This window comes from Calidris pugnax, unplaced genomic scaffold, assembly GCF_001431845.1.
Source record: "Calidris pugnax isolate Ruff unplaced genomic scaffold, ASM143184v1 scaffold44, whole genome shotgun sequence".
NCBI classification, from domain to species: Eukaryota; Metazoa; Chordata; class Aves; order Charadriiformes; family Scolopacidae; genus Calidris; species Calidris pugnax.
In genome coordinates this window covers 26,623,403-26,645,502 of record NW_015094506.1, presented here as the reverse complement: position 1 = coordinate 26,645,502, position 22,100 = coordinate 26,623,403, and the positions used below count along the sequence as shown (strand labels likewise).

General features: G+C 39.9%; 1 protein-coding gene across 1 annotated transcript in view; it reads right to left on the bottom strand.

The window, feature by feature from the left end:
• Positions 1–6,640: 6,640 nt before the first annotated feature.
• The window catches only part of NELL2 (neural EGFL like 2), a 151,375-nt gene continuing 135,915 nt past the window's right edge, over positions 6,641–22,100 (bottom strand). The window contains exons 19-22 of the mRNA XM_014963337.1: positions 14,123–14,316; positions 13,011–13,187; positions 10,825–11,049; positions 6,641–7,453 (exon numbers count right to left, since the gene is read on the bottom strand). Of these exons, the coding sequence (XP_014818823.1) occupies positions 7,403–7,453; positions 10,825–11,049; positions 13,011–13,187; positions 14,123–14,316 (647 nt within the window). The 3' untranslated portion in view covers positions 6,641–7,402. The remainder of the gene's footprint in view (positions 7,454–10,824; positions 11,050–13,010; positions 13,188–14,122; positions 14,317–22,100) is intronic.

Genomic DNA, 22,100 nt, shown 5'->3' with positions numbered 1-22,100 from the left:
TTCACTATTATGTGTATTGGGCCAAATTCAGCTCTCTGTAGGATTTGCTTCTGCTGACCAGGTGCACACAAGGATATATTTCATCCATGAACCTTAAACTCTAATAGCTCAAGAAAGCCAAACATAACAGCTGAGAACCTTTATGTGCAAATGGATATTACCCACAAGAAGCAATTTAAATACACGAAGCATGCAAAAATCATTTGAAAGCTACACAAATGATGAAAACCTGCTACATAAGAAATATAAAAATCTCTTAAATGGGCTGTATAAATGTCTGAATAGGTATAGGTTTGCTGGGAATTGACAGAGTACTTTAAATCTTGTTGTAAGGTGATTTAAGAGTTTAGACCTGTGAATGTGGGGGTGCAAACTGGCCTTCTGGGCTGCCAGTTTTGGAAGCTGCTTTTGGATCTTTGGCTTACTTTAATCATCATTCAGAAGAAAAACAAAGATAATTAGGATTTCAGCAACTGCTTTCTCAGTCAGTCTTGTTCAAGCCCTGAAACAATAGGAAATACAGATGAGACTGAACTGTGAAAACTGGGACTACAGTAAAAATTTGACTCCAAATTGATCCAAATTCAGTTACTTTAATTTTATCACTTCTTAGGAACACGAAATGCACAGTAGGAATGCATATGTTTTAATCTTTGTAAAGGGGTGGGTAACACTGGCTGAAACCTCTAATGCAACACAGGTGATCTCTAGCCTGAAGAGTGATACATTCTGAGTAGGAAAGTTGGAAGACATGGTAAAATAAAATGCTCTGTTGTGGGAATTGTCAGTGCCATGCTGAGACAGGCCAGCACTGGAAGTTGTATTAGTGCCCATAGAGGAGACATAGGCAGGACCAGCACATCCTTTTCTGAATAAAACACCAAGTAAGGGGTAATGTAGTTCCAAAACCAGTATGTTTCCCTTTCCCCATTCTATTTATTTCCAGCCAGAGGAAGCCAACCCCATGATTCTGTGGTGGAGTTAATTTGCTATGATGGGCTGCTGAGGCTGGAGGGCACGTGATGCCTGGAGCAGGCAGGGATGAGGTCCAGGTGCAATGTGTGTTTCTACTGAGTTGTGCTGGTTTTGGTGGGATTACAGGCTCTGTGGGTTGCATCCCTCTTGTCTTTGAAGGCAGCAGCAGTTAAACAGCCTCTCAAGTTTATCAAGTGAGGAAAGTGAATTATTTCTTCCTCACCTGCTGTGTTCTTCACGGAAGCATCAGGGACCATCAAACATAATTATTACCCAATGGAAACTTAAAAAGGCAAAACAGACTAATTAAAAAAAGATCATTTAAGCAGTATCAGTATTACCCCGTCAGCTTGCCACCAGCAATGTGTGCAAGGCCAAATTTTCACATCACCTGCATTAGCTGGTCTTTGACATCCATTTGTCACTAGCCTGACCTGGCTGGGCAGGGGAAAATGGGTGCCCATGGAGGCACCAGCTGCTAAGCAGCATCCACAGGCATCTCCCCAAAAATGTCCTGCAGAAGGAAAGCTGGCCATGGGAGGGGGCTCACTCTCAGTTGACTAGGGTAAGTTTTACAGAGCCACATGCTCACGAAACACCAAAGCAGTGAGAGGACTGCACTATGAGGGGTGTTCATGAGCACCTACATTTTGTCCACAACCAGTGTCAATGAGGCAAATACAGGATTTTTGCCTTGGAAAGCAAATAAAGGGCCTGTTTTTTTTTTCTTGTCTCTTCCCAGGGAGAAGTATTTTCAGACAATAAGAACATTTTGTTCCTGACTTGATGGTAGACTTTAGGTTTCCTGGGCTGTGGGTGCATGTGTTGGGGTGACACAGGAGCTCCTGGGAGAGTCCCAGTCCTACCCTTGCATCCCTCTGCATAGACAGACCACTTCACCTGAAAAATCCATGTACTGCAACCAAAAGGGGAATTTATCATGCCTTGCAAAATTGCAAGGGGAGACAATTTGAGTTGGGTCATTCTGGTCACAGCTTATGTAAGACCCAACTACACACAGCTAATAGCAAAACTGCAAATAGACACCTTTAGCCAGGGCGCTGGTCCCCCACCCACCAGACTGGTGCCTGCAGCTTGCCTGGTTTTGACGTGAGCCAATCCCAGCCTTGGGAAAAAGCTGTTTACATTGTGATACTCCTAAGCAATTCTCACATTTTTATAAATTTGCTAGAAAAAATGAACAGCAAAGGCCTGTCTGGTCAGATGAAATATTCAAAAGCAGCATCAGCTGGAGCTTCTTATAAGAAATAAGGTAATGATGCAAAAAGCTGCATCCCTCTTCTTGTTCAGATCAGGGGTCATTAAAAGCAGGGGGAGGACTGAGGAAGCATCAGTGGGATTGTTGGTTGTTTTTCCGTTTTTTTCCACTCTCCCCTCAATGAAATTGTCCCCCTTCCCCACCATGAAATTACACTTGAGTCAGGACTTTGTTGAGATGTCTGTTTAGAGGGATGCTTTAGCTGTGGTGATGCAGTTCTACTTACTTTGGTTTTCAAATATGACTCAGTCCTAAAATAAGCCCTTAAACAATTTAATTTTACAGTGCCAAGCAATACTGCTGAGACATAAATGACATCCTGGGAGTTGCATTTAAAGTCTAAAATGGTAAAATGAGATTACTGGTAAAAAAGAGTTTAAGATGAAGCATAGTAATTCAGTTTGGCTCTCTTGTAGATGAAATATTATGTGATCAATAGATTATTATCATTTGTAGTAGTTAAAGTTCGTGTTATAGAAATAATCTATGAACAGATTAGTAGAATACAGGGTTGCAAATATCCTGTTACAGTAAACAATGCCTATTTGTCACTTTACAGACTGTGTAAACTCTGGCAATAAGAAAATACTGATTAGTGCAGACCTAGATGAGTAATTGATTTTAACAATTGATTTTTTTTTTATTTTTATCATTTTGCATTAGCACCATACCGACAAAAACAAAAAGTGAAATACACTGACACGCTAGTGGCCATCCACGTGGCTGATGAACAGCCAGGGCAGAGGGCTCTGAGATACAGGGCTTGCAACACCGTCTTTTTCTTTTCAGGCCCTCCCTAAAATGTTGCTTCTTACTCAGAAATCCAGTGGTATGCTTGGTCTTTTCTTCCAAGACAGAAATTTGGCCACCGTGCAACAAGAAATTTTAAATTTTTAACTAGAAATTAAAATAGCAACAGAAGAGATGTCCAGGATTGTGACTTGGCGAACACAGCTGTGACTTGAGCAGAAGATGTGACTGTAGAGGGCTCTACTGGTGCCCTGTGGAAGAGATGCTTCTCCACAGGTCACTCGCTCAGGAGATGCCACAGCTGCTCTGGGCTTCTTACTCGGATTTTCTTCATATAGTTGGCAAAAGCTATCTGGTGATTTTTAACTTAAATTATTAACTGGTTTGGGGACAAGTTTAACTGCATTTGCCTGTAAGTAAGTTTCACCATTAAAAAATAACGAGCTGAGCCCTACTTTAAAGCTGCTGCTATATTTATCTGAGAAATCAAGGGAGTCCCTGCCTGTTGAGAGGCCACATGAGCTGAGCACCATCACCATGCTGTAGCGGGAGTCTTCTCCACTTTGGAGGAGACCCCCAAGCGCTGTCTGGTCTGTGCATCCTGCCCTGCAGCAAGGCACGTCCCCACAGCAGGGACACAGGCGATCCATTCGAGGTGGGGCTCGCCATGCCCGTGGAGGAGGAGATGCCACCCTGTACAAACCCTGCATTTGAAGTCAGCAGGATCCCAGCTCTGGGCTCTGTGGTTCACGAGGTTGTGCTTCTCTGAGGTGTCCCAGGGCGAATCTGCTGTTGCCCAACGCAAGACCCCACGCTGGCACTGAAGGAGGGCAGTTTTACAGCACTCCCTGTATACACATCCCCTTCTAGGCATCCTAGAAATAACAAGCAATGGCTAGCATTTCAGCTGTGACTTAATAACCGTATTTCTCCAGGTGTGCTGTTACAGGTGGAGCTCTCGCAGCAGGCAAAGACGTGCTCTGGCAGGAGGAGGACGGAGGCAGCCAGCCCCCTGCTCTCGCCCAGGGTAAATCTGTGAGTACCAGAAACACACAGCCGCACAGTTAGCTCCCTGCACAACAATTTACAACACTGCTGCTTTTTGTCAACTTGTTTCACCATAGCCCTGAATTCAGCATTGTAACTGAAGACATCTCTGCCTTTATATCTGTAGGCCTATTAACTCGGGGCAATTACTCTGTAGAGAGGTGACAATTCCTTTATGGAAGTTATTGAATTCTGGTACTGCGAACACTGCATCAATAATGAAAGGCCAGTAAGAGAGCACAACGTACCTGCATCATTCAGGAATATAATTTTTTTTTATGGACTATATCATCTGACAGATAATTTAGGCCTGGAAATTAGACATCAATTTTTAATAATATTTAAACTTACTTTTCAGGAAAAATTAAAAACATGAACTACTAATTACTGGCTTGACTGAACAGGAGGGAGATGGGGAGGAGGGGGTGAAAAGGAATGAAAATGAGGGTCACCGAGATGTCTCATTGGAGTTTGCTGACCTTTGGAAGAACTCCCAAGTGATTAGTAACCTTGAACATTGATAAATTAGATAATATTCGCTCAAGCCATTCTCATTTTTTATTTAGCAGAAAATTCCACCTTCGTTCAGCAGTATGAATTCTGCTCTTTACATACATGTAACACCGACTGTCTCTCCAACGATTTGATTCAAGGTTTAACTATTATGTTATATTTGAATTCTTGGCTTTTTAGAATGGTTCTTAGTGTATTGCACTGTGCTTCACAAACCTACAACAGCAGAAAGGTCCTACAATGCCAAGGTCAGAGTAGGTAACAAAAGGAAAGAAGCGCTTGTTTCCCATCTGTATACCATTTTAGTTTTGATTAGAAGCTGGGATTAAAAACCAGTCTTATTCTGCCTTCAAGAAAGGATTGAGAAAAAAAAATTGAGATAATTTTCTTTCCAGTTCTCATATCTGTTATAGGTCTAAATCTGATGTTGGTGGATGCACTGTACCAGGTTAAGGGCAGAGACACTTGCCTTACCCATAACTTGTCTATCCATGGACCCAAAATAGGGATGCTTACAACTATTCTGTGGATATCTGCCCTTTTCTCTACCAGCTCCACTGCTTTCCTTCAGAGCTTTCTGCCCCTGAAAAACATTAGCTCTTCTAAAAAAAAGAAGTCTGTTCTTCATGCATTTCTGATGTCTATCTTATCCCTATTCTCGAATGAAATTGAAATGCAATTCTTCAAAGGTAACACCCTCTGCTAAACCTTCTCTCAGGAACAGGCATGCAGCTGCTGCTGAAATCCACTGGAGATGTGCCTTTGCATCCGAGGTGAAAATATGACCTCCTGACAATTGCTAGTAGGCAAGAAAACACTCTACTGACAGCAGCTTATTTTTTTAAGGAGCTAACACTCTTCTTTAAAAACTTCAATTGTAGCTTTCCAGGAACTGGACCATACAGTAAAGCCCTTGAGTATCTGTTATTTATGGACTAGGTGAGTAAAATGTTTATTCAGTCTGAGAATCTTCATAGCTTTAATGGTCCAATGTAGACTATCAATTTGGGGGGTTTTGCCTTTTTTTTTTTTTTCCAGTTTTAGCTTCTTGGGTTTGTTTCTATTATGTGCATTCGGTGGCCTAACATCTCTTGTATTCCCTGCTCCAAAAACACCCAGTTCTCAGCAGACACCAGGGTTCAAAGGAATACCTACCAGATACATGCAGTTGCATGGCATTCCTTTGATCTCCTGCTGTACATGAAACACTGTGAAGCAGCACCTGTTTGCAGGAAAATAATTCTGTTTTGTAAAAAATATATACATGGACTTCCATTGTGACTTAATAATATACAGGGTATTCTTCCATTAGTGTTAGTAATACTAATGGAAGTTTTGCCTGTCCAGGTTGCGTGACAACTTATTGAACTGGTAAGAGGGATGCTGAAGAGAAGCAAAGCACTTTGAAAAAACATGACTATTTAAACAGTATTTAAAGGATGCTGTCATCTTGGGCAGTTCTTCATCTCCTGTTGTGCCCCCACTGTTTGTGATGTATTCCTGACAAATTCATCCTTTTTGTGTGTGCTGATTTATTCTCTATTTCTCTCTCAGAATAACATTGTTTTGGTCACCTATTTATTGTCCCAGCAGTACAGTACTGAGAACAGGGCTTCCATATTGAGGTGATCCTCATGCATTAAGATACTTTACACAAACAACTGAAACAGCTGTGGAACTTCCAGAAAGATAAACAAACCCGGGGCAGCTGGAGAGAGGAGGAATCTGGAGGAGATCCCCTGTAAATCTGAACAGATGCAAGTCACACACAAGTGGTCTGTACCCACTCTGGGTGACAGCATACCGCTGGCACACAGGGTCTGATCTTTAGGCACATGAATTTTCTGTTCAACCTACTTTAATGACTCAGATGTATGAATTTATTTATGCATTCCCAGCAGAATAACAGAGACAAGACATGAGATGCATAAGGCTGTGCTGGGAAGAAGCTCCCATATGTAGAGGAACTAGACCGGCGATGCCCCAGCTGTACTGCCCAGCAAAGAAGGGACAGTAACAACATGCAGGGAAATGACATCTCTGGGGAAAAAAAAAAAGGCGGCACAAACAAAAATGTAAGGTAAGAGAAATATTTATTTAAATTTGCACAATAACGAGCTTATACTGAACAAATTCAATCAAGAAATAATAGTAAGTGCAGTAAAACAAGGAAATATTGATGACTTTTCCCATCAGAAAACATTAAGAAGCCATGCCTGTGCATCACGGGTTTTCTTTTTTGGCTTTTTTTTTTTTTTTTTTTAGTTTTTTTTTGTTTTTACAATAACTTCTTTTTTTTTTTTTTCAGCGCACATACTGTACATATCACATCTTAGCTGCTAGGTTCTTTATTCCTGAAGGCTTCATCCTTTTACTCAAACGTCTGCTAAATTCTGCAGTGAGCAATCAAACACATTGTGCAGATCCAAATATGCTTAGGTAAAAATCTCTGCATCTGGTCAAGTGTTGGACTCTCAAAGCTTCGGAAGACCCTGTAAGAGCTCCTAGTTGATTTTGGATCTTGACATCGTTATGTACAGCATTACAATGTGTCATTTTACACTAAACTAATATTCTGCATAATGATGTCAGACAGACAAATAGCCAGAAGATTTGGGCCTGACCTCATACAAAAGTTTACACATCTGAGCTTATCTCAAGTCCCATAAATTTCACTTTGATTCAGATAACTGAGTTCATCACATATCTGCACTTTAAATGGACAAAACCAATCTAATTTTAGTTTTAATTTTGTACAATTTTTGGTCTAAAGGTCTTTTTTTTTTGTGAAGGAAAATTCTTTAACCAGAAACTGCTTGTGAGAGGGGGTTGTTGGTGTCACAGCTCCTGAAGGCACTGTGGGTCCACTGAGCAACAGACGTGGCCATTCTAAAGAAAGTAAAAACAGACAGAAGAATTGAAACAATTAGCATTTTGTACAAACTCAGTTTAACAAGCTCAGCCATTTGCAAACACCCTTCATATTTTAATGTACAGATTTGTATAATACAAGACATCTACAGATTTTGTTCGGATTCTATGACACTGTCATCATGTCCTTCCCTTGCCCAAGGGAAATGGCTACTATGATTCCTATAATTGCTTGGTTTGCTGTGGTCTGTACCCCAGAGCTACAACAGTCACACTGAAAGAAGCTGGGATCAGTGGAAGAAATGCTCCTGACATAAAGGTATCAGGCATCTACTGAGGCACACAAACCTGCTGAGCAAGACAGGACACTTGGGAGTTTCATTTATATCAGGCAGAAGGGACTCTGGGTTTTGTTTCGCCCTGAATCTTGAAAGTTAATACATCCTGGCTGTAACACCAGCAAACATTAATCCATAAAGTCTTTCGAGATTGTTCTGAGAATATTATCAATTAAGGGAACAGATTGGCTATGGACATGATTAAAGTACTGGATAAATTGTTTACTGCCTCTCCTCTACTTCTTTTCTTAAGTCCAATTCTTACAATGCAAATAAAAGGCATGTATTATTTTGAAATTGCTCCAAATACGTTCATTTGACTAAACTGCCAGGACTGATTAGAGACCAACGTCTGAATCATTCAAACATTCTCTTTCACTTATGTTACAGGAGGTTAGACAATCCTACTGTCCAACTTCTTTACTTGTGATTTGAAATGGTTTTGTGGCTAGGTCACCTCTCGCTGATGCCTAGGTTTCTGAATTCTTAAAGGATTTGTGTAAATCTGTTTTGCTATAGCTTGCTTAAAGAGGCTTAGACTGGATGTTTGACCTTCTGTGTGACGCTCTGCAAGAGTAGGGTGACACAGGATGAATGAGACATAGAACGATACAAATTTGACACAGCATTAACCTGATCTGTAGGGAACAGGCTGCTTGCATGCAGAGCTACAATATTAAAATGCTGCTAGTACAAGCAGATAGTGTATTTTGAAAAGAAAATCGTTCTGTGATGAGAACTGAGTAAAATTTGGCTTGCTGAGGGACAAAGTGGTACATCTTCATTGCCAAGCAGCTTCTCACCTAAGCCACATTATGTGGTTTGGTAGAGCATCTGTCTTAATCTTACATAAGTTCACAATGCACCAATGGATTTTATCAGTCTATGTATGTTTACACTGAATACAAATTAGCTGATGTTTAAGGTTCAATCTCTGCCTAAGAGAAAAGGGCAGATGGGAGCAACACACAGGTGGACATCAGCAGAATCAATACATGGCTTCTGCATTGCCACTGATTAGCAGAACAACGAGAACACATTTCCCATTGCTGAATCTCAAAAGAGCTTTAGAGAACAATCACACACAAATATTTGTTTTACAGATGAGGAAACAATCTGAGGCACATGAACCTCAGCAACTTGCCCTAGGAAAAAATAACTTCTAGCATTGGAGTTGGTGTATGCCACCAGCTATGGACCCCAAAAATATGGGTTTCTGCTTGTAAGTCTGTTTCAACCTCCTTTGGGCAGCAGCTGGCTTTCTAACCGTTAACCACTCTGTCACATCACATCATTTTCTTCTAACCACTGACCCATTCTGACATCAAGACAAATGCCAACCACTTCCCTCCTAAAAGAACTATGCCTCTATAACAGCAACTGCTGTTGCACACAGTATTGCATCAGGCGAAGTGGAGGAAGAAGGTGGTGCTTGACAGCTTCTGCTACATGAACAGTTACTCCCCATCTCTCCCAGGCCAGGAGGAGATGTTGAAATTAGATTATTTTTTGAGTGCCTTTTCAAAGTAGTTAATCGTACCATATACTAGAGTTTGGGAAATCTCTTCCTTGGGAAGGACATAGAATAAAGACCAAAATCAACTGTGAATTTCAGTAATAATTAAAGATGTCTGCATGAATCCTGCTGCCTCTATTTCCTTGGCTACTGTGGAAACACTTTGTCATTCTTCAGTACTGGAAAATACAATTCACCTTACAGACTTATTTTGAATGAAAAAACTTCTTTTAGCCTCCTTTTCCTTTGCATCTTTAAAAAGAGATGCCAGCATTCACATAAGCCCATAGCCATTAGTTTTTCTCCTCAAGACAATGAATTAATTCCTTTAACTACAGAAACTATTAAATGTGCTAAGCATTATCTTGATTCTATTCCTAATTTTAAAGCAAGAAATCAATCTATCTATCTATCTATCTATCTATCTATCTATAGTTAGTCCATTTATTCTCAAACAGAAAGCAAATCAATCATTTCTGATAACCTTATAGTATAGAACATTATAGGACAGACTGGATCAATGGGCCAAGGCCAATGGGATGAGGTTTAATAAGGCCAAGTGCCGGATACTGCATTTCAGTCACAACAATCCCAGGCAATGCTACAGGCTTGGGGAAGAATGGCTGGAAAGCTGCCCAGCAGAAAAAGACCTAGGAGTGTTGGTGGACAGCTGGCTGAACATGAGCCAGCAGTGTGCCCAGGTGGCCAAGAAAGCCAACAGCATCCTGGCCTGTATCAGGAATAGTGTGGCCAGCAGGAGTAGGGAAGTCATCGTGCCTCTGTACTTGGCCCTGGTGAGGCCTCACCTTGAGTACTGTGTTCAGTTCTGAGCCCCTCACTACAAGAAGGACATTGAGCTGCTGGAACATGTCCAGAGGAGAGCCACCAAGCTGGTGAGGGGTCTAGAGATCAAGTCATATGAGGAAAGGCTGAGGGAACTGGGCATGTTTAGTTTGGAGAAGGGGAGGCTGAGGGGGGACCTCATTGCCCTCTACAACCACCTGAAAGGAGGTTGTAGAGAGGTGAGTGTTGGCCTCTTCTCCCAAGTGAATAATGACAGGACCAGAGGAAATGGTCTGAAGTTGCGGCAGGGGAGGTTTAGATTAAATATTAGGAAGAATTACTTTACTGAGAGAGTGGTCAGGCACTGGAACAGCCTGCCCAGGGAGGTGGTGGAGTCACCGTCCCTGCAGGTATTTAAGAAACGTGTAGACGTGGCTCTTCAGGGCATGCTCTAGTGCCCGAGATTATTGGTTTGTGGGTGAGTGTGATGTGGTGGGGTGTTGTGTTTTGGGTTTTTTTGTTTGTTTTAAGGTTGGACTCTATGATCTCAGAGGTCCCTTCCAACCATGGTGATTCTGTGATACTGTGCAAGAGTGAAGTTAACAAAGTTGAACATTTTTACTGTAATCTCCGCATCTTTAAAACAGGTGTAGACACCAACTACCCACTGACTGGACTGAGAGCATTAATATTTATATGCCACACAACAAGCTGGGAAAGAGGCCTCTCAGCTGAATTTTTATATTCTTTACCTTGCACTGGCAGAGGGTGCACTCTGTGCCGTGCTTAATCCAAGAAGATCCAGTGAAGCGAACGACGTTGGTTTCATCCAGGCAGGTTTTAGTGATGTCGTTGCGAATGGTGTCCGCTTGGCAGGGGTCAGTCACACAGCGTGGGCAGCACTCGTTCTCAGGCAGGACGCTGAATTCACAATCCACCTCTGGGCATGGCAAGGGCCAGCAGTCAACTTCGCCTTGCTGTTTACAAATATGACAAGAGATTATTAGCTCTTACTTCGTTTCATTACCCATTCCTCTGACACAGCACTATGTTTCTGAACTGGCTAATTTCATCCATCTGGTCATATTCAGAAGTCAGCGCAGAGAACACTGATATTCACTGCCTATGGGAAACACATCAACTTGCATGCTTTTGAAGAAGTGTACGAGTTTTAACTTATTTCAACACACTCTACATCAAGTTGCAGCTAAAAATTTTCCATAAACGTCATATAATACAGAATACGGATCTGTCCTTGTGAAGTTCTACTCCTGCAAGTGACAGAAGCCATAACAGGGCTGTACTGTAAAAGTGCTTCAAAATCTCCTGTTTTACCTATTTCTTACTTCCCTTTGGACTGGGATCAGGATACTTGAACTTCCAAACTTAATCACGCTGTCTGCATGATGGATTCAGTACAGGCAGGGTATGAAAAGGCCAAAGGAGAGACTCACCCTGGGCCAGAATATTGGTAGGGGAAGTTACTGTGTGCCTGTACACAAATCTAAAGATGTCTAAGTATTCACATCAGTTCCTAGAATTTGAGGTCACCTTCCCTTCAACTGTGAGTGGCCAAGGGCAAAAGTTTCATATCTATTGGTCTTTTCAAAGGAAAAACTTCACAGAAGTCATTAAGATGTTACTTTTGGAGCAGGTCCATCTCTGACCTCCAATTTACTCAGTTCATTTGAGACACGGATTGAGTAGTCTGAATTTAAGGGGGAGCAAAGAGAACAGTGTTTGGACCTGTGAAAGAAGTTTATTCACAAAATCTGTATCTAAGACTTTAGGAATGATGAGTTCCAATATCTTCAGAGCAAAAGCAGAAAAAAAAATTCCCAGGGATTTGCCATAGCTCCTAATTTACCCCTCTTGTTGCAGAAAGTTTTGTGAAGTTACTTTTTTACAAAATTTTCTGCTGGCTCAATTTTCCTCTTTTTGAATCACATGATGGTAAGAATGAAAGCAATCTTAAAACCAGTCACTGATCTTGATATTTCAAATATTTTTTGCAGTGATGGACAGTACAAGGAGTAGACAATTTGTTGTCACCCCAAAAAAAAGCCCTGACAATTGAAAGAAAGAGGGCTTTAGTTACAGAAGCAGCATCTTGAAAAGAAACATCTATTGAGATCCCAAACTATATGTTGTTTGGTTTGGTTTGGTTTGAAGACATTTAACGAAGCATCTGGGAATATATTTCACTGGATTTTAGCAGCAGTAACACTGAAAGTACAATGCCGACAGAAATTGTTTTCTGGCTGTTATTCATGATACCCTGACAAGGGAAAGCTGCTAGATGGACTAGGCTTTATATTTGGAGATAACCTGTGATAAAAGCTAGTTGTTTTCATCTTGGGATTTTTTCTGTCATGGAAACTTCTTGAGTGGCATTATGCAGAATAGTTTTTGCTCAGAGTCTGAAATACATACCTAGGAAAAAGATCACTAGCTTTAAAAGATTTTTTTTTTTTTCAAAACTTATTTCAGTCTTTTCAAAAATGCATCAAGTCTTATTATTTCTTTGGTTACTCTGAATGTCTGAATGAATAAACAAATCTTAATCTATTGCCATTTTTGAAATTATCATCTGTGAAAATAAATACAGATTTAGAATTTGGTTATACAGCTACATTGGTCTTTGAATGAGTGAACACATGAGCGTTGCTGTGTAGGTGCCATATCAAAATGACCTCCACTTTTTGCTAAAACAATCATCATGATTAAATAATTTCTATTACGCTTGTTGTGTCAAAATGCATTTTTGACTGGAACTTGACAATACTGACAAATATCCATGAAAACCACATTTTGATTATACACATACTCCAGAGGAAATTAAACGGATGCTAATGCATGAAAATTAACTATTCATAGATCGGAATATCTCATATTCTTTTTTTGCTCCTGCCTCTGCTGCTGTGATGGGGAGACTTACCAAGCAGCGACACTGCTGACAGTTCTGTATCCAGGAGTCACCGCTGTTGTAGGAAAGCTCCCCGCTCTGGTGTAAACATTGACTGCTGAGCCTCGGATCACATTCAGGACAGCAAAATAGGTCAACGGTGGGATTTTCACAGTCACAGACCATTCGCCGGCACATCACATATCCATTCTGTTGATGGGAGACAGACACTGAGCGATGGCAGAAATCTGCACAACTCCAGCAGTACTTGTACCAAAATTTGATTTTTTGTCATGATTCTAAACCACTAGCAGCTCATGAATTTTTCCACTTTATGATATCTTTGTCAAAATACAGTTCAAACAGAGGCAGAAGCCCCAATACACAGTAACTACCATGAAGCTCCCCTGTTGTCTTATACACATCCTTCATACAGCCAACCCTTAAGGTGATGAAACCCAAGGGTGTCTTTCCCAATGGTCAAATTTTAACGGATTGTACTAAATTTATGTCATTCTCATATGGATGCTAGTCAAGACTTATTTTAAACTTTCAGATCTGTCCCTCTTTTCTGTAATTGTTCACATAAGGAAGACAACAGGTAGCCTGAAATTAAGTTCATGCCCATGAAACTTGAGCTGCTGGAATGCTCGGGACTTTGTCAGCAGTGTATTGGGCCTTCGTTCTTCATCAGCATTTAGCTTGGGATCAAGCTTCCCACAGGAAACATTTGAGAAAGTTAAGCTGAATTACCCTGCAGACAGAGAACCTGCTTCTATTTATAGCTGTCTGCTGGAGATATTGGCGTCAGTCACCAGCACCAATATCTGTCTAGACAGACAGTTTCTTTGCATGAAAATGCCACTGCTCTCACCCAGAAAACACAGGTGGCATCTCTGCTAACAAAACAGCTCTATCACCCTTCTTCCAGTAGCATATACAAACCTCCTGTGGAAGTTCTGCTCGTGCAGGCTGGAGAGAGAAGCTCTCCCCAAAACCCTGTATAAGATACAATTCCATTTTTCTGTAACTCCACATGCACACCTGAGAAGGCAGCTAAGACAGGAATTTCACTTGAATCAAGACTCCCTTCCCTTCATCCCTATCACCATCTTGTTGAAGCAGCTACTTCTATTTCTACTTACCTGGCATGAGCAGACAGAGCATCTGTCGTTCTCCAGCACCCAAATCTGACCGTTGTGCTTGATTTTGTCTTCGTGGATGCAGTCTCCTGTGCAGTTCTTGCCATGGGGACAACGACAGTCATACCCACCATCCAAGTTAAAGCAAACAGTGTCATTGGCACAGCTATGCCTTCCAGTTCCACATTCATCAATGTCTGCAAAACATGCCATGTAATGCTCTTAGACTACATTCAATTAACAAAAATGTTCTTGCGGTAGTCAATATAAATGATTCTTGGCCATTAAAGCCTTCAGCTGAAAATTAATTTACACTTCACCAGAATGGGGAGAAATAACTTACAAGTTCACAAAAAAAGTATTTTTCAAGTCACATCAGCTTTTAAAAGATGGTATTTTGAGTTTTCCTATACATCCTTCTAAGTGAGTGCTGTTGAGCATGGTGGTCTAAATGAAGAAATCACAGGAAACATAAGCACAAAAATAATTCTCAGCTCCCTAAAGAGCATTAGTCTGTGGCCACCATTCACAAGATGTGCAGTTAAGCAACAAAAGCTGCAGAACCTTGTTTTCAAAACCTTTTGCTGGCTCTGTCTAGCACATTTGAGTTCACTTGCTGAGAAGTTAATGTGAAAGGTGATGTCTGACCTGTAAGCTCATTTAAGCAAGAACACCATACTTTAAGTTGCATCATTTATTAGGGTGAGCAAACCAGAGTATTTTAATTATTCAAGCTGCAGTAACATCTACAGCCCTTGTGTTTAGCACAGAAAATAAATAAAAGAAACTTAATGTCTCCAGTGAATAAAGATGATGACTTCAAAATATTTCAAAGAATTCAGGAGTATCTTTAAAGGTCTACTTCATCAGGGAAACAATTATTTTGCCAGGGGAAACCAGCAGCACACACTGACTTCTACTCGGATATTTTTTGTTTAGCTTTTTCAGCTGTCCATATGGAGAAAACTTCTCTGGGAAAAAAGCTTTGAATGGGCACGAAATAAAAAACTATATGCAACAAAACGTGGAAAATACTACAAGAATAAAGAATAGATCTATGGTGATCGTAAATATCAATACACTGAGTTCAACTCCAAATAAAATTTCACGACAGCCTGGCCCAAGCTTCTAATTAGAGTTCATTAAAAAGTAGTGTTCTGATATTTAACTGTCCAACAGATCAGCACAAGACAAAATAAGCAATATGGCCATGCATGTGTCTTTCACCACCAGCATAAAAACTGAATAAAACACTCAGCTTTGGGTTCAATAATGGAAATGAAACCTCCAATTCACCTCAAGCACATTTAGTTTAAAGCAAAGTAACTCAATTATAATTTCAATTCCAAGTGTGGCTGCAGACAACAAAAAAAGTAAACAAGTTGCTAACATGAATATGAATTGGGATAAAAAACAGCAGGGAAATTATTAGAATTCCATTGTATAAATAAGCAGCATTGTGAGCTTCCTTCGATTACAATGTGCAATAACAGTGGCACCATTTCAAAAAAAGGTATTGCAAAATTACTAGGGCTTACACGAAGAATGAGGAAAATGTCATTTGAGAAGAACTGAAAAAAAATTGAATGTTCATCTCTAAAAGGACACCAGCAAGAAGGGATATAACCAAAAAATAATGAATACTCCAGAGAAGACATGTTAAGAGATTTTGTTCACCTTGTTGCCTAATACACAAGACAGGGGACAGTGAATGATACTGAAAGACGACAAATTTAAGCCCGATAAAAGGAAATAACTTTTCATACAAGGCATTGACGAACTATGACACACACTGCCACAGAATGTCAAGAGGGGGAAAAAAATTGCGTAGGTGTATAAAACTAGCAAGAGTATTCCATTTGCAATGCTAACAGATTTTGGAAGAATACATTTCATGCATTAGGGTCTATGGTGCCCTTATTTACATATCAGATAATCCAGAACAGGCGAATCATCTCACATCTCCACATCTTCTGAAGCATCTGGAGTCAGACACCATTGCAACAGGGCAGGAGATAACTGGGATCATGAACCTAATTCAGTGTGGCTATTCACACACCCATAACAGCTGAAATGTCACAGGCACATCAGAGAGGGAAACCCATCCCAACAGTAAAAATACATGATTAGGGGAACAGACAGACCTGTGGAGGCTGTGCCATCTCCAGCCTTGAAGGTTTTTAGACACGTAGCTAACGGGAATGGTTTAAGTGACACTGGTCTGGGCAGAGCAAAGGGATGGAAGAGCTGCGCTCTCTGTCCTTTATTGTCTTTTAAATCCATACTTACTTAAAGTTATACAATCTGTCAATTTAAAGTTAAGATCTCCATATATACTTGGGTCTAACTGGTTTGAAGTTATGCAATAAAGAGAACAAACACAAATCCTACTTAAATATAATGATTCACATTAGCAGCAGGATTCCCTTTATGACTGAAGTAATTTTTAATAAACGACTTTATGACACTTGCATTCATTTGTTTAAAACACTCTTTTGTACAAAGCTTTCACATAGCTAGTGTCATAAATGAATAATATAACTTCTCAACAACCTGGCCACTTAACTGAAAGCAGCCAATGAGCTACTTGGGCGAAGTTCAGCTGTCATGTAAATAAGAACAGTTTCCTTTAAACACAAATGGTGACTCTAGAACACTAAGTCTGCATTTGGCACTTATGTACAAGTGTACTTCACAATTTGTCCACGAGGAAAATGCTTTGGAGGTTTGTTTTTCAACATGGTAACAGTTAGTGCACTGGTACTGAAAATAATTGAGGTTTCATCATTGCCTTTGGTATTGAGCTGAGCTTATCCAACACTGACAACTTACAAAAAATCCCAGCCTTGGTTTTTTCAGTTGTTTGATTCATGAAAATAGATATTCTGGACAGGGCAATTTAAACATCCCTGGTCAAAGCAGGAGCTATTTAGGTTTTGATTCTAAGCTAATCAGAAACAGCGGTGTGTTTATAAAGCAGCGAGAGAAACACAAATTTTGTATGCGTGAAATTCTCATCTGCATTATTCATCCACATCAGACTTCAGGCACTAGCTACAAAGAACTTGCACACAAATCATCCATACCAAGCAAAACTTTGTTCAGCTTTTTTGCTTTGGATTTATAATGGATGGTGAATTGTGTTACTGACATTTTGTTTCCAACCATAATCAGCTCTCCAAATTCCATGACCATATGGACAGGGTACACTGCCCCCCTACATTTTTTGTGTCTGAAAAAGGGAGAGGGGACAATTACATATTCCCAGTATATCCAGCCACAGAGACATGTTATTATCACTCTCATATTGTTTAAAAAAACAACAACCCAAAAGACAACAAAACAAGCAACAAATAATTCACTTCAGGCTATTTACAACACACTGCTTAGGAATCAAGCAGCTTGAACATTATGACCTTAGAACATTAAGTCTCAAAAGACTTGGAGGTTTGCCTCAGAAAAAAAAAAAAAAAAACCAACAAAACAACAGAATCAAAATGTAACTAGTTACCTAGTGCTAAACTGAGGATCAGATCTTATTTGGCACACTCACAGTAAAAATTACAGCAGCTTTGATCTGGCACAATTTTAAGGATTTTTCCTTTTCTTACCATCATCCCTGGCTATAACTTCATGTTGCAATGACAAAGGAGTACCACAGATGAAGTAGTGATACACATTACAGAAAGGTAGGAGTAAACTGTATCACAAGTAATTTCATGCCTACACAGGAAAAATGCTGGACTAAAGCCACACAAAAAGGTGACAATACCTGGAATGACTAAATTCATTTATCTAACTAAACTCAGATAAAAAAATTTGTAATATTAGATACATATACAGACTATAAAGGCAGAAAACTCCATTAAAACAGGAATTCAAGTTGCCCCACCAGGCTGTGACCCAAGGCTGTATTTAACAGATTTACTGACTGTTTCTTGGAACAGTCAAAGAATCCCAAAGGGACAAAGCACCATTTGACTTGGCCCTGACCAGTGTTTTGGCCCTGATTCAAAATATCTCTACTGAGCAACTACTCTGTGTTGCTCACCAACAGTGACCACAATGGACGCAAGTTCATTATCCTTAAAGGAATTTAAAAGGATGCAAAAAATATTTTATTTTCAAAGGGGGAATTATGTTAAAATGATGAAGTTTTAAAGATTAATTAAAACTAGTGCCCAAAATGATAAAATGTTTTGAGATAGATTGTTTAAAGGTACTATAGTATAGATTCAGAGTAAACATATATTATACTAATGAAAAATATTTTAAAGGGGGATACATTTCATATAATGTACTATTTTTATTTGAAAACTTCATAAGCTCTTTTGCATAATACATACTATTAAAGAAACTAGGTGCCATGGAATAAAAGAGGTTGTTGACTCACATATTGATAGTGGGTTAATTAGTAAGTCATGAAAGGCAGGAATAAATGGTCAGGCTGTCACAATGAAGTACTGTCCCAGGGAAGTTCCCCAAAAATCTGTGCCAGAACCTGTGCTGCCCACTACACTTAGTCATCTGGAGGAACGGACCAACAGCAACATGAAAAAGGCTGTTGATAATAAAGTATTAAAAACAATAAAATTGGCAGTGAAATATAGAAGAATTTCATGATACTGACTGAGTAAACAGTAATATGTCAAATAAGATGCATAGGGAAATACCCATACAAAAATCAAATCATTCCTTTGGATCTATTCTGGAAAGAGGTCTTGGAGCTACTGTGGATAATTCCAAATAATGACAGCTCAATAATATATTGAGCATAACCCCACAAATACAAGATTTATAATGACAAATAAGAAAACTCACATTAAACTGGCAATAACAGACAAGGCATAATTAGAAGATAACCTGTGCACACCTTGCCAGCTAGTGACAAAGGGTTCAGAGATGTAGTCTGATGTAGTCTGATATAGCTGACTGAAAGTTGAAACTTTCCCTCCTCTGATGAGCTTTCCAGACTTACTTGCAGGATGTTGACATAAAGCCAGACAAGATTCCCCCCTGGAGATCTTCCTGATATCAGTTAGAGTGTCATCAATGTAAAGAAAAGATGAACATCTCTATCATTGAGAAGTATGCTGTTGGAAGAAATGGGTTGGGAAGGTGGACAATTCCTTTGCTCTGAAGCAACTGAAGTTTCTCAGTGACTTTAGCTCTGAGGACTAGCATTAGCTCAGCAAGGTGACAACATGAGGGTGCCTGAATACTTTTTACTTAAGGTAAAACAGGAAGGAGTGCATTTAATAGGGAGCCCAAGCTCCTCTGAGCAGAATGTTTGGTTTCTGTTCTGTGTCCTGAGTAAATCTATTGACTGATGTAATCATTCTTCAAAGAGCAAGTGAATTGTGAATAATTTATTCATGACTTCATGCAAGCCAGCTGTCAGAGTGCTTAGCAGATGTGGAAGATGAAGAGCTGAGACTTCAGATGCCAGTAACACCATCTTCACAGAAATGGTGTTTCCTGATACAGTAAATGTGTTCAAGTTACTGTCTTATAAAATGCAGTGGACGAGTTTCTGTTTTATTAGTCCTTTTATAAAAGGTGAGAAACTCTGCCAATTTCGTACCTTGCCCACACTCCAGAATATTTAAATACTAATATGTCTCCATAGCTGCCTTCTGTCTGGTGATGTTTAAGTTGCATTGCCAACCTCAATAATAAAGCCTTAATGCCTATAGCTCTGATTGGGAGGGACGGAAAAAAGTCAATTAATGGTTTTATTTGTTGACCCTTTACGATCATGAATAAAGGTGAAAGGACTTCCATGGAGCTTTGTGACTGCGAGTAAGATTTCCTACTGAAGAGTAGTGATTCTCTATTTTCTGTCTCCTTGAGTGCTATCACTATCCAAGCTACTGTTAGACATTACCAGAACTGTAGAAAGATCTAAATGGAGGACTCCAAACTGACAGCGGTTTTTCAACTACAAGAAATTTCATGTACTAGTTAAAATACTGGATGTACTTTGAGATAAATTCAGACATCCTAACAGTCAGCAATTCATCTGCCTTCCAGATGGAGAGACATGGATGCTGAAGTGACCATTTTGGACTTTGTTCATCCATTAAGGCTGGGGAGCATCCTGAAGCTTGCAATATGCCTCCATCTGCCATTGTCCTGGTTTGTGGAAAATACTGTTCTGGTAGAGCCCCAGCCCTCTGTGTTGTCAGGCAGCCTGCTCTGTCACATAGAGAAGGAAGCGGTTCTACTTCTGCAAGCAGGAAAGCAGAAGAAGAACATATCCAGGCATTTCGGAACATACACATACGAATAAACCCTAGCAACCAAAAAGAACATTTTTTAATCAGGCATTCTGGATTGATGCTTTCCAATGCTTTCATTTGCACCTGTCTCATTTAAAGGATGTGGTACCTGCTGAGAGTGAAGGTATATTGATCTCATATTCTGTATCAACAACAGCTGGTACTGGCCAGATACTCTTGGTAAGTCCTAAGGGGCTGCACTAATTAGGTGAGCTATTCTTTGGACGTGAAAGTATGCAAAATGTCCAACAGCTGATGAGGTATAACCCTCACTGTTCTGGTAGAAACCAACATCGCTTCTCTCTTAACTGATTTTGGAAGCTTTTAGACATTGCAGGGGACAAATTCAGAGGAATCCAGATCTTACACAGAACTGTAAAGCAAATATTAACTGGGCTCGAGTGATCTTATTTTGCCCTCAGTGGTTCCAATTTCTTAATGCAATGAAGCTCGAGGCTGCAATATCTACTACCTTAGCCTAGCTCTCTCTTATGAAATGGTACATGAGAGACAACCTTCAGAGCACCAATAGACTGTGTAAAGAAATTACAAAGAAAAGCTGTAGGGGTGGTAAAGAGGAAGGTAGCAGGTAATATAGGATGCTGAATACTATATTTGCATATATATATATATATATATATATATAATTTAAGACTTCCCAAACCCATGCAGTTTTCAAAGACTAGGAAGCTGATCTTTCACCACTTTTCTGGAAATTAGATGATGCATAACATAATTCTATTTCCAAGGGAAAAGCAGTAAGTGCTTCTAAGAGGTTGAAGCCCTACAGGTGCATTTCCCATCATTTCTCTCAGTAACTGCTATAGAGATCACAGGTCTACCCAGGAGTATAATGTGAAGCAAAACTAATAGCAAAGGAATCTCTAGGTCTTCCATTGCCAGTAGGTACAATAAAATAGGATTATGAATTTCTGCATTCAAGTACATTAGTCCAAGTACTCAATATTCTCAGTCATGCCAAAGAAGCAGCAGTAGCCAAGCTCAATATATGTGTAAAACAGGCAATTCAGCGACTATTATTTCATTATCAAGTACTGACAAAGTCTAATGCTACCAAGGCATCCATCTCTAGCTAAGAATTTTTAGTATGATGTCCTAATGGAACCATTTTCTGCAAAAGGGGTAGGTGCAGTTTTGGTATTCTGTTAAAATAAGGTTGTTAAGGAAATGCTCCTGTGCTTCTGTGATCTTAACAGAGGTTTTTCCACATGAATCTTCAAAACTGGAGCCTTTGCTGAAGGAAACAAGTTTCTTACTAACACTGATCACAGAAATTCTTTTTGTAGTACTATCAGCACACGTCCAGGGGACACAGACTCAGATTTAAGGTAGAACGTATAAAACAGTCAAGAAAGAAAAGATTTGAACCCACACTTCCTTGGCTTTTAAAGGTTTTCTCCCCTGAAAGAGGGAACTTTCTTCAAAGGAACTAAAACTTAAAAAAGATGAGCCAAAGATAAGCCTATTTAAAGACTACTTTGAAGTTGTCCTCTTAGAAAGCAAAATGGACAAGCCCTCGAAGAACATTTCCTAATCCCTATGAGGTTTAATTTTTTTTTTCCTCCCAAGAAAGAAATCAGGGCAGGCCCAGTTTCTTTTTGGTATAATTCAGCACGGTTCCTTCAACAGTTCTGCGGGCTGTAGCACCTGCACAAGCCAGAAAGCTTGTCTAGGACACT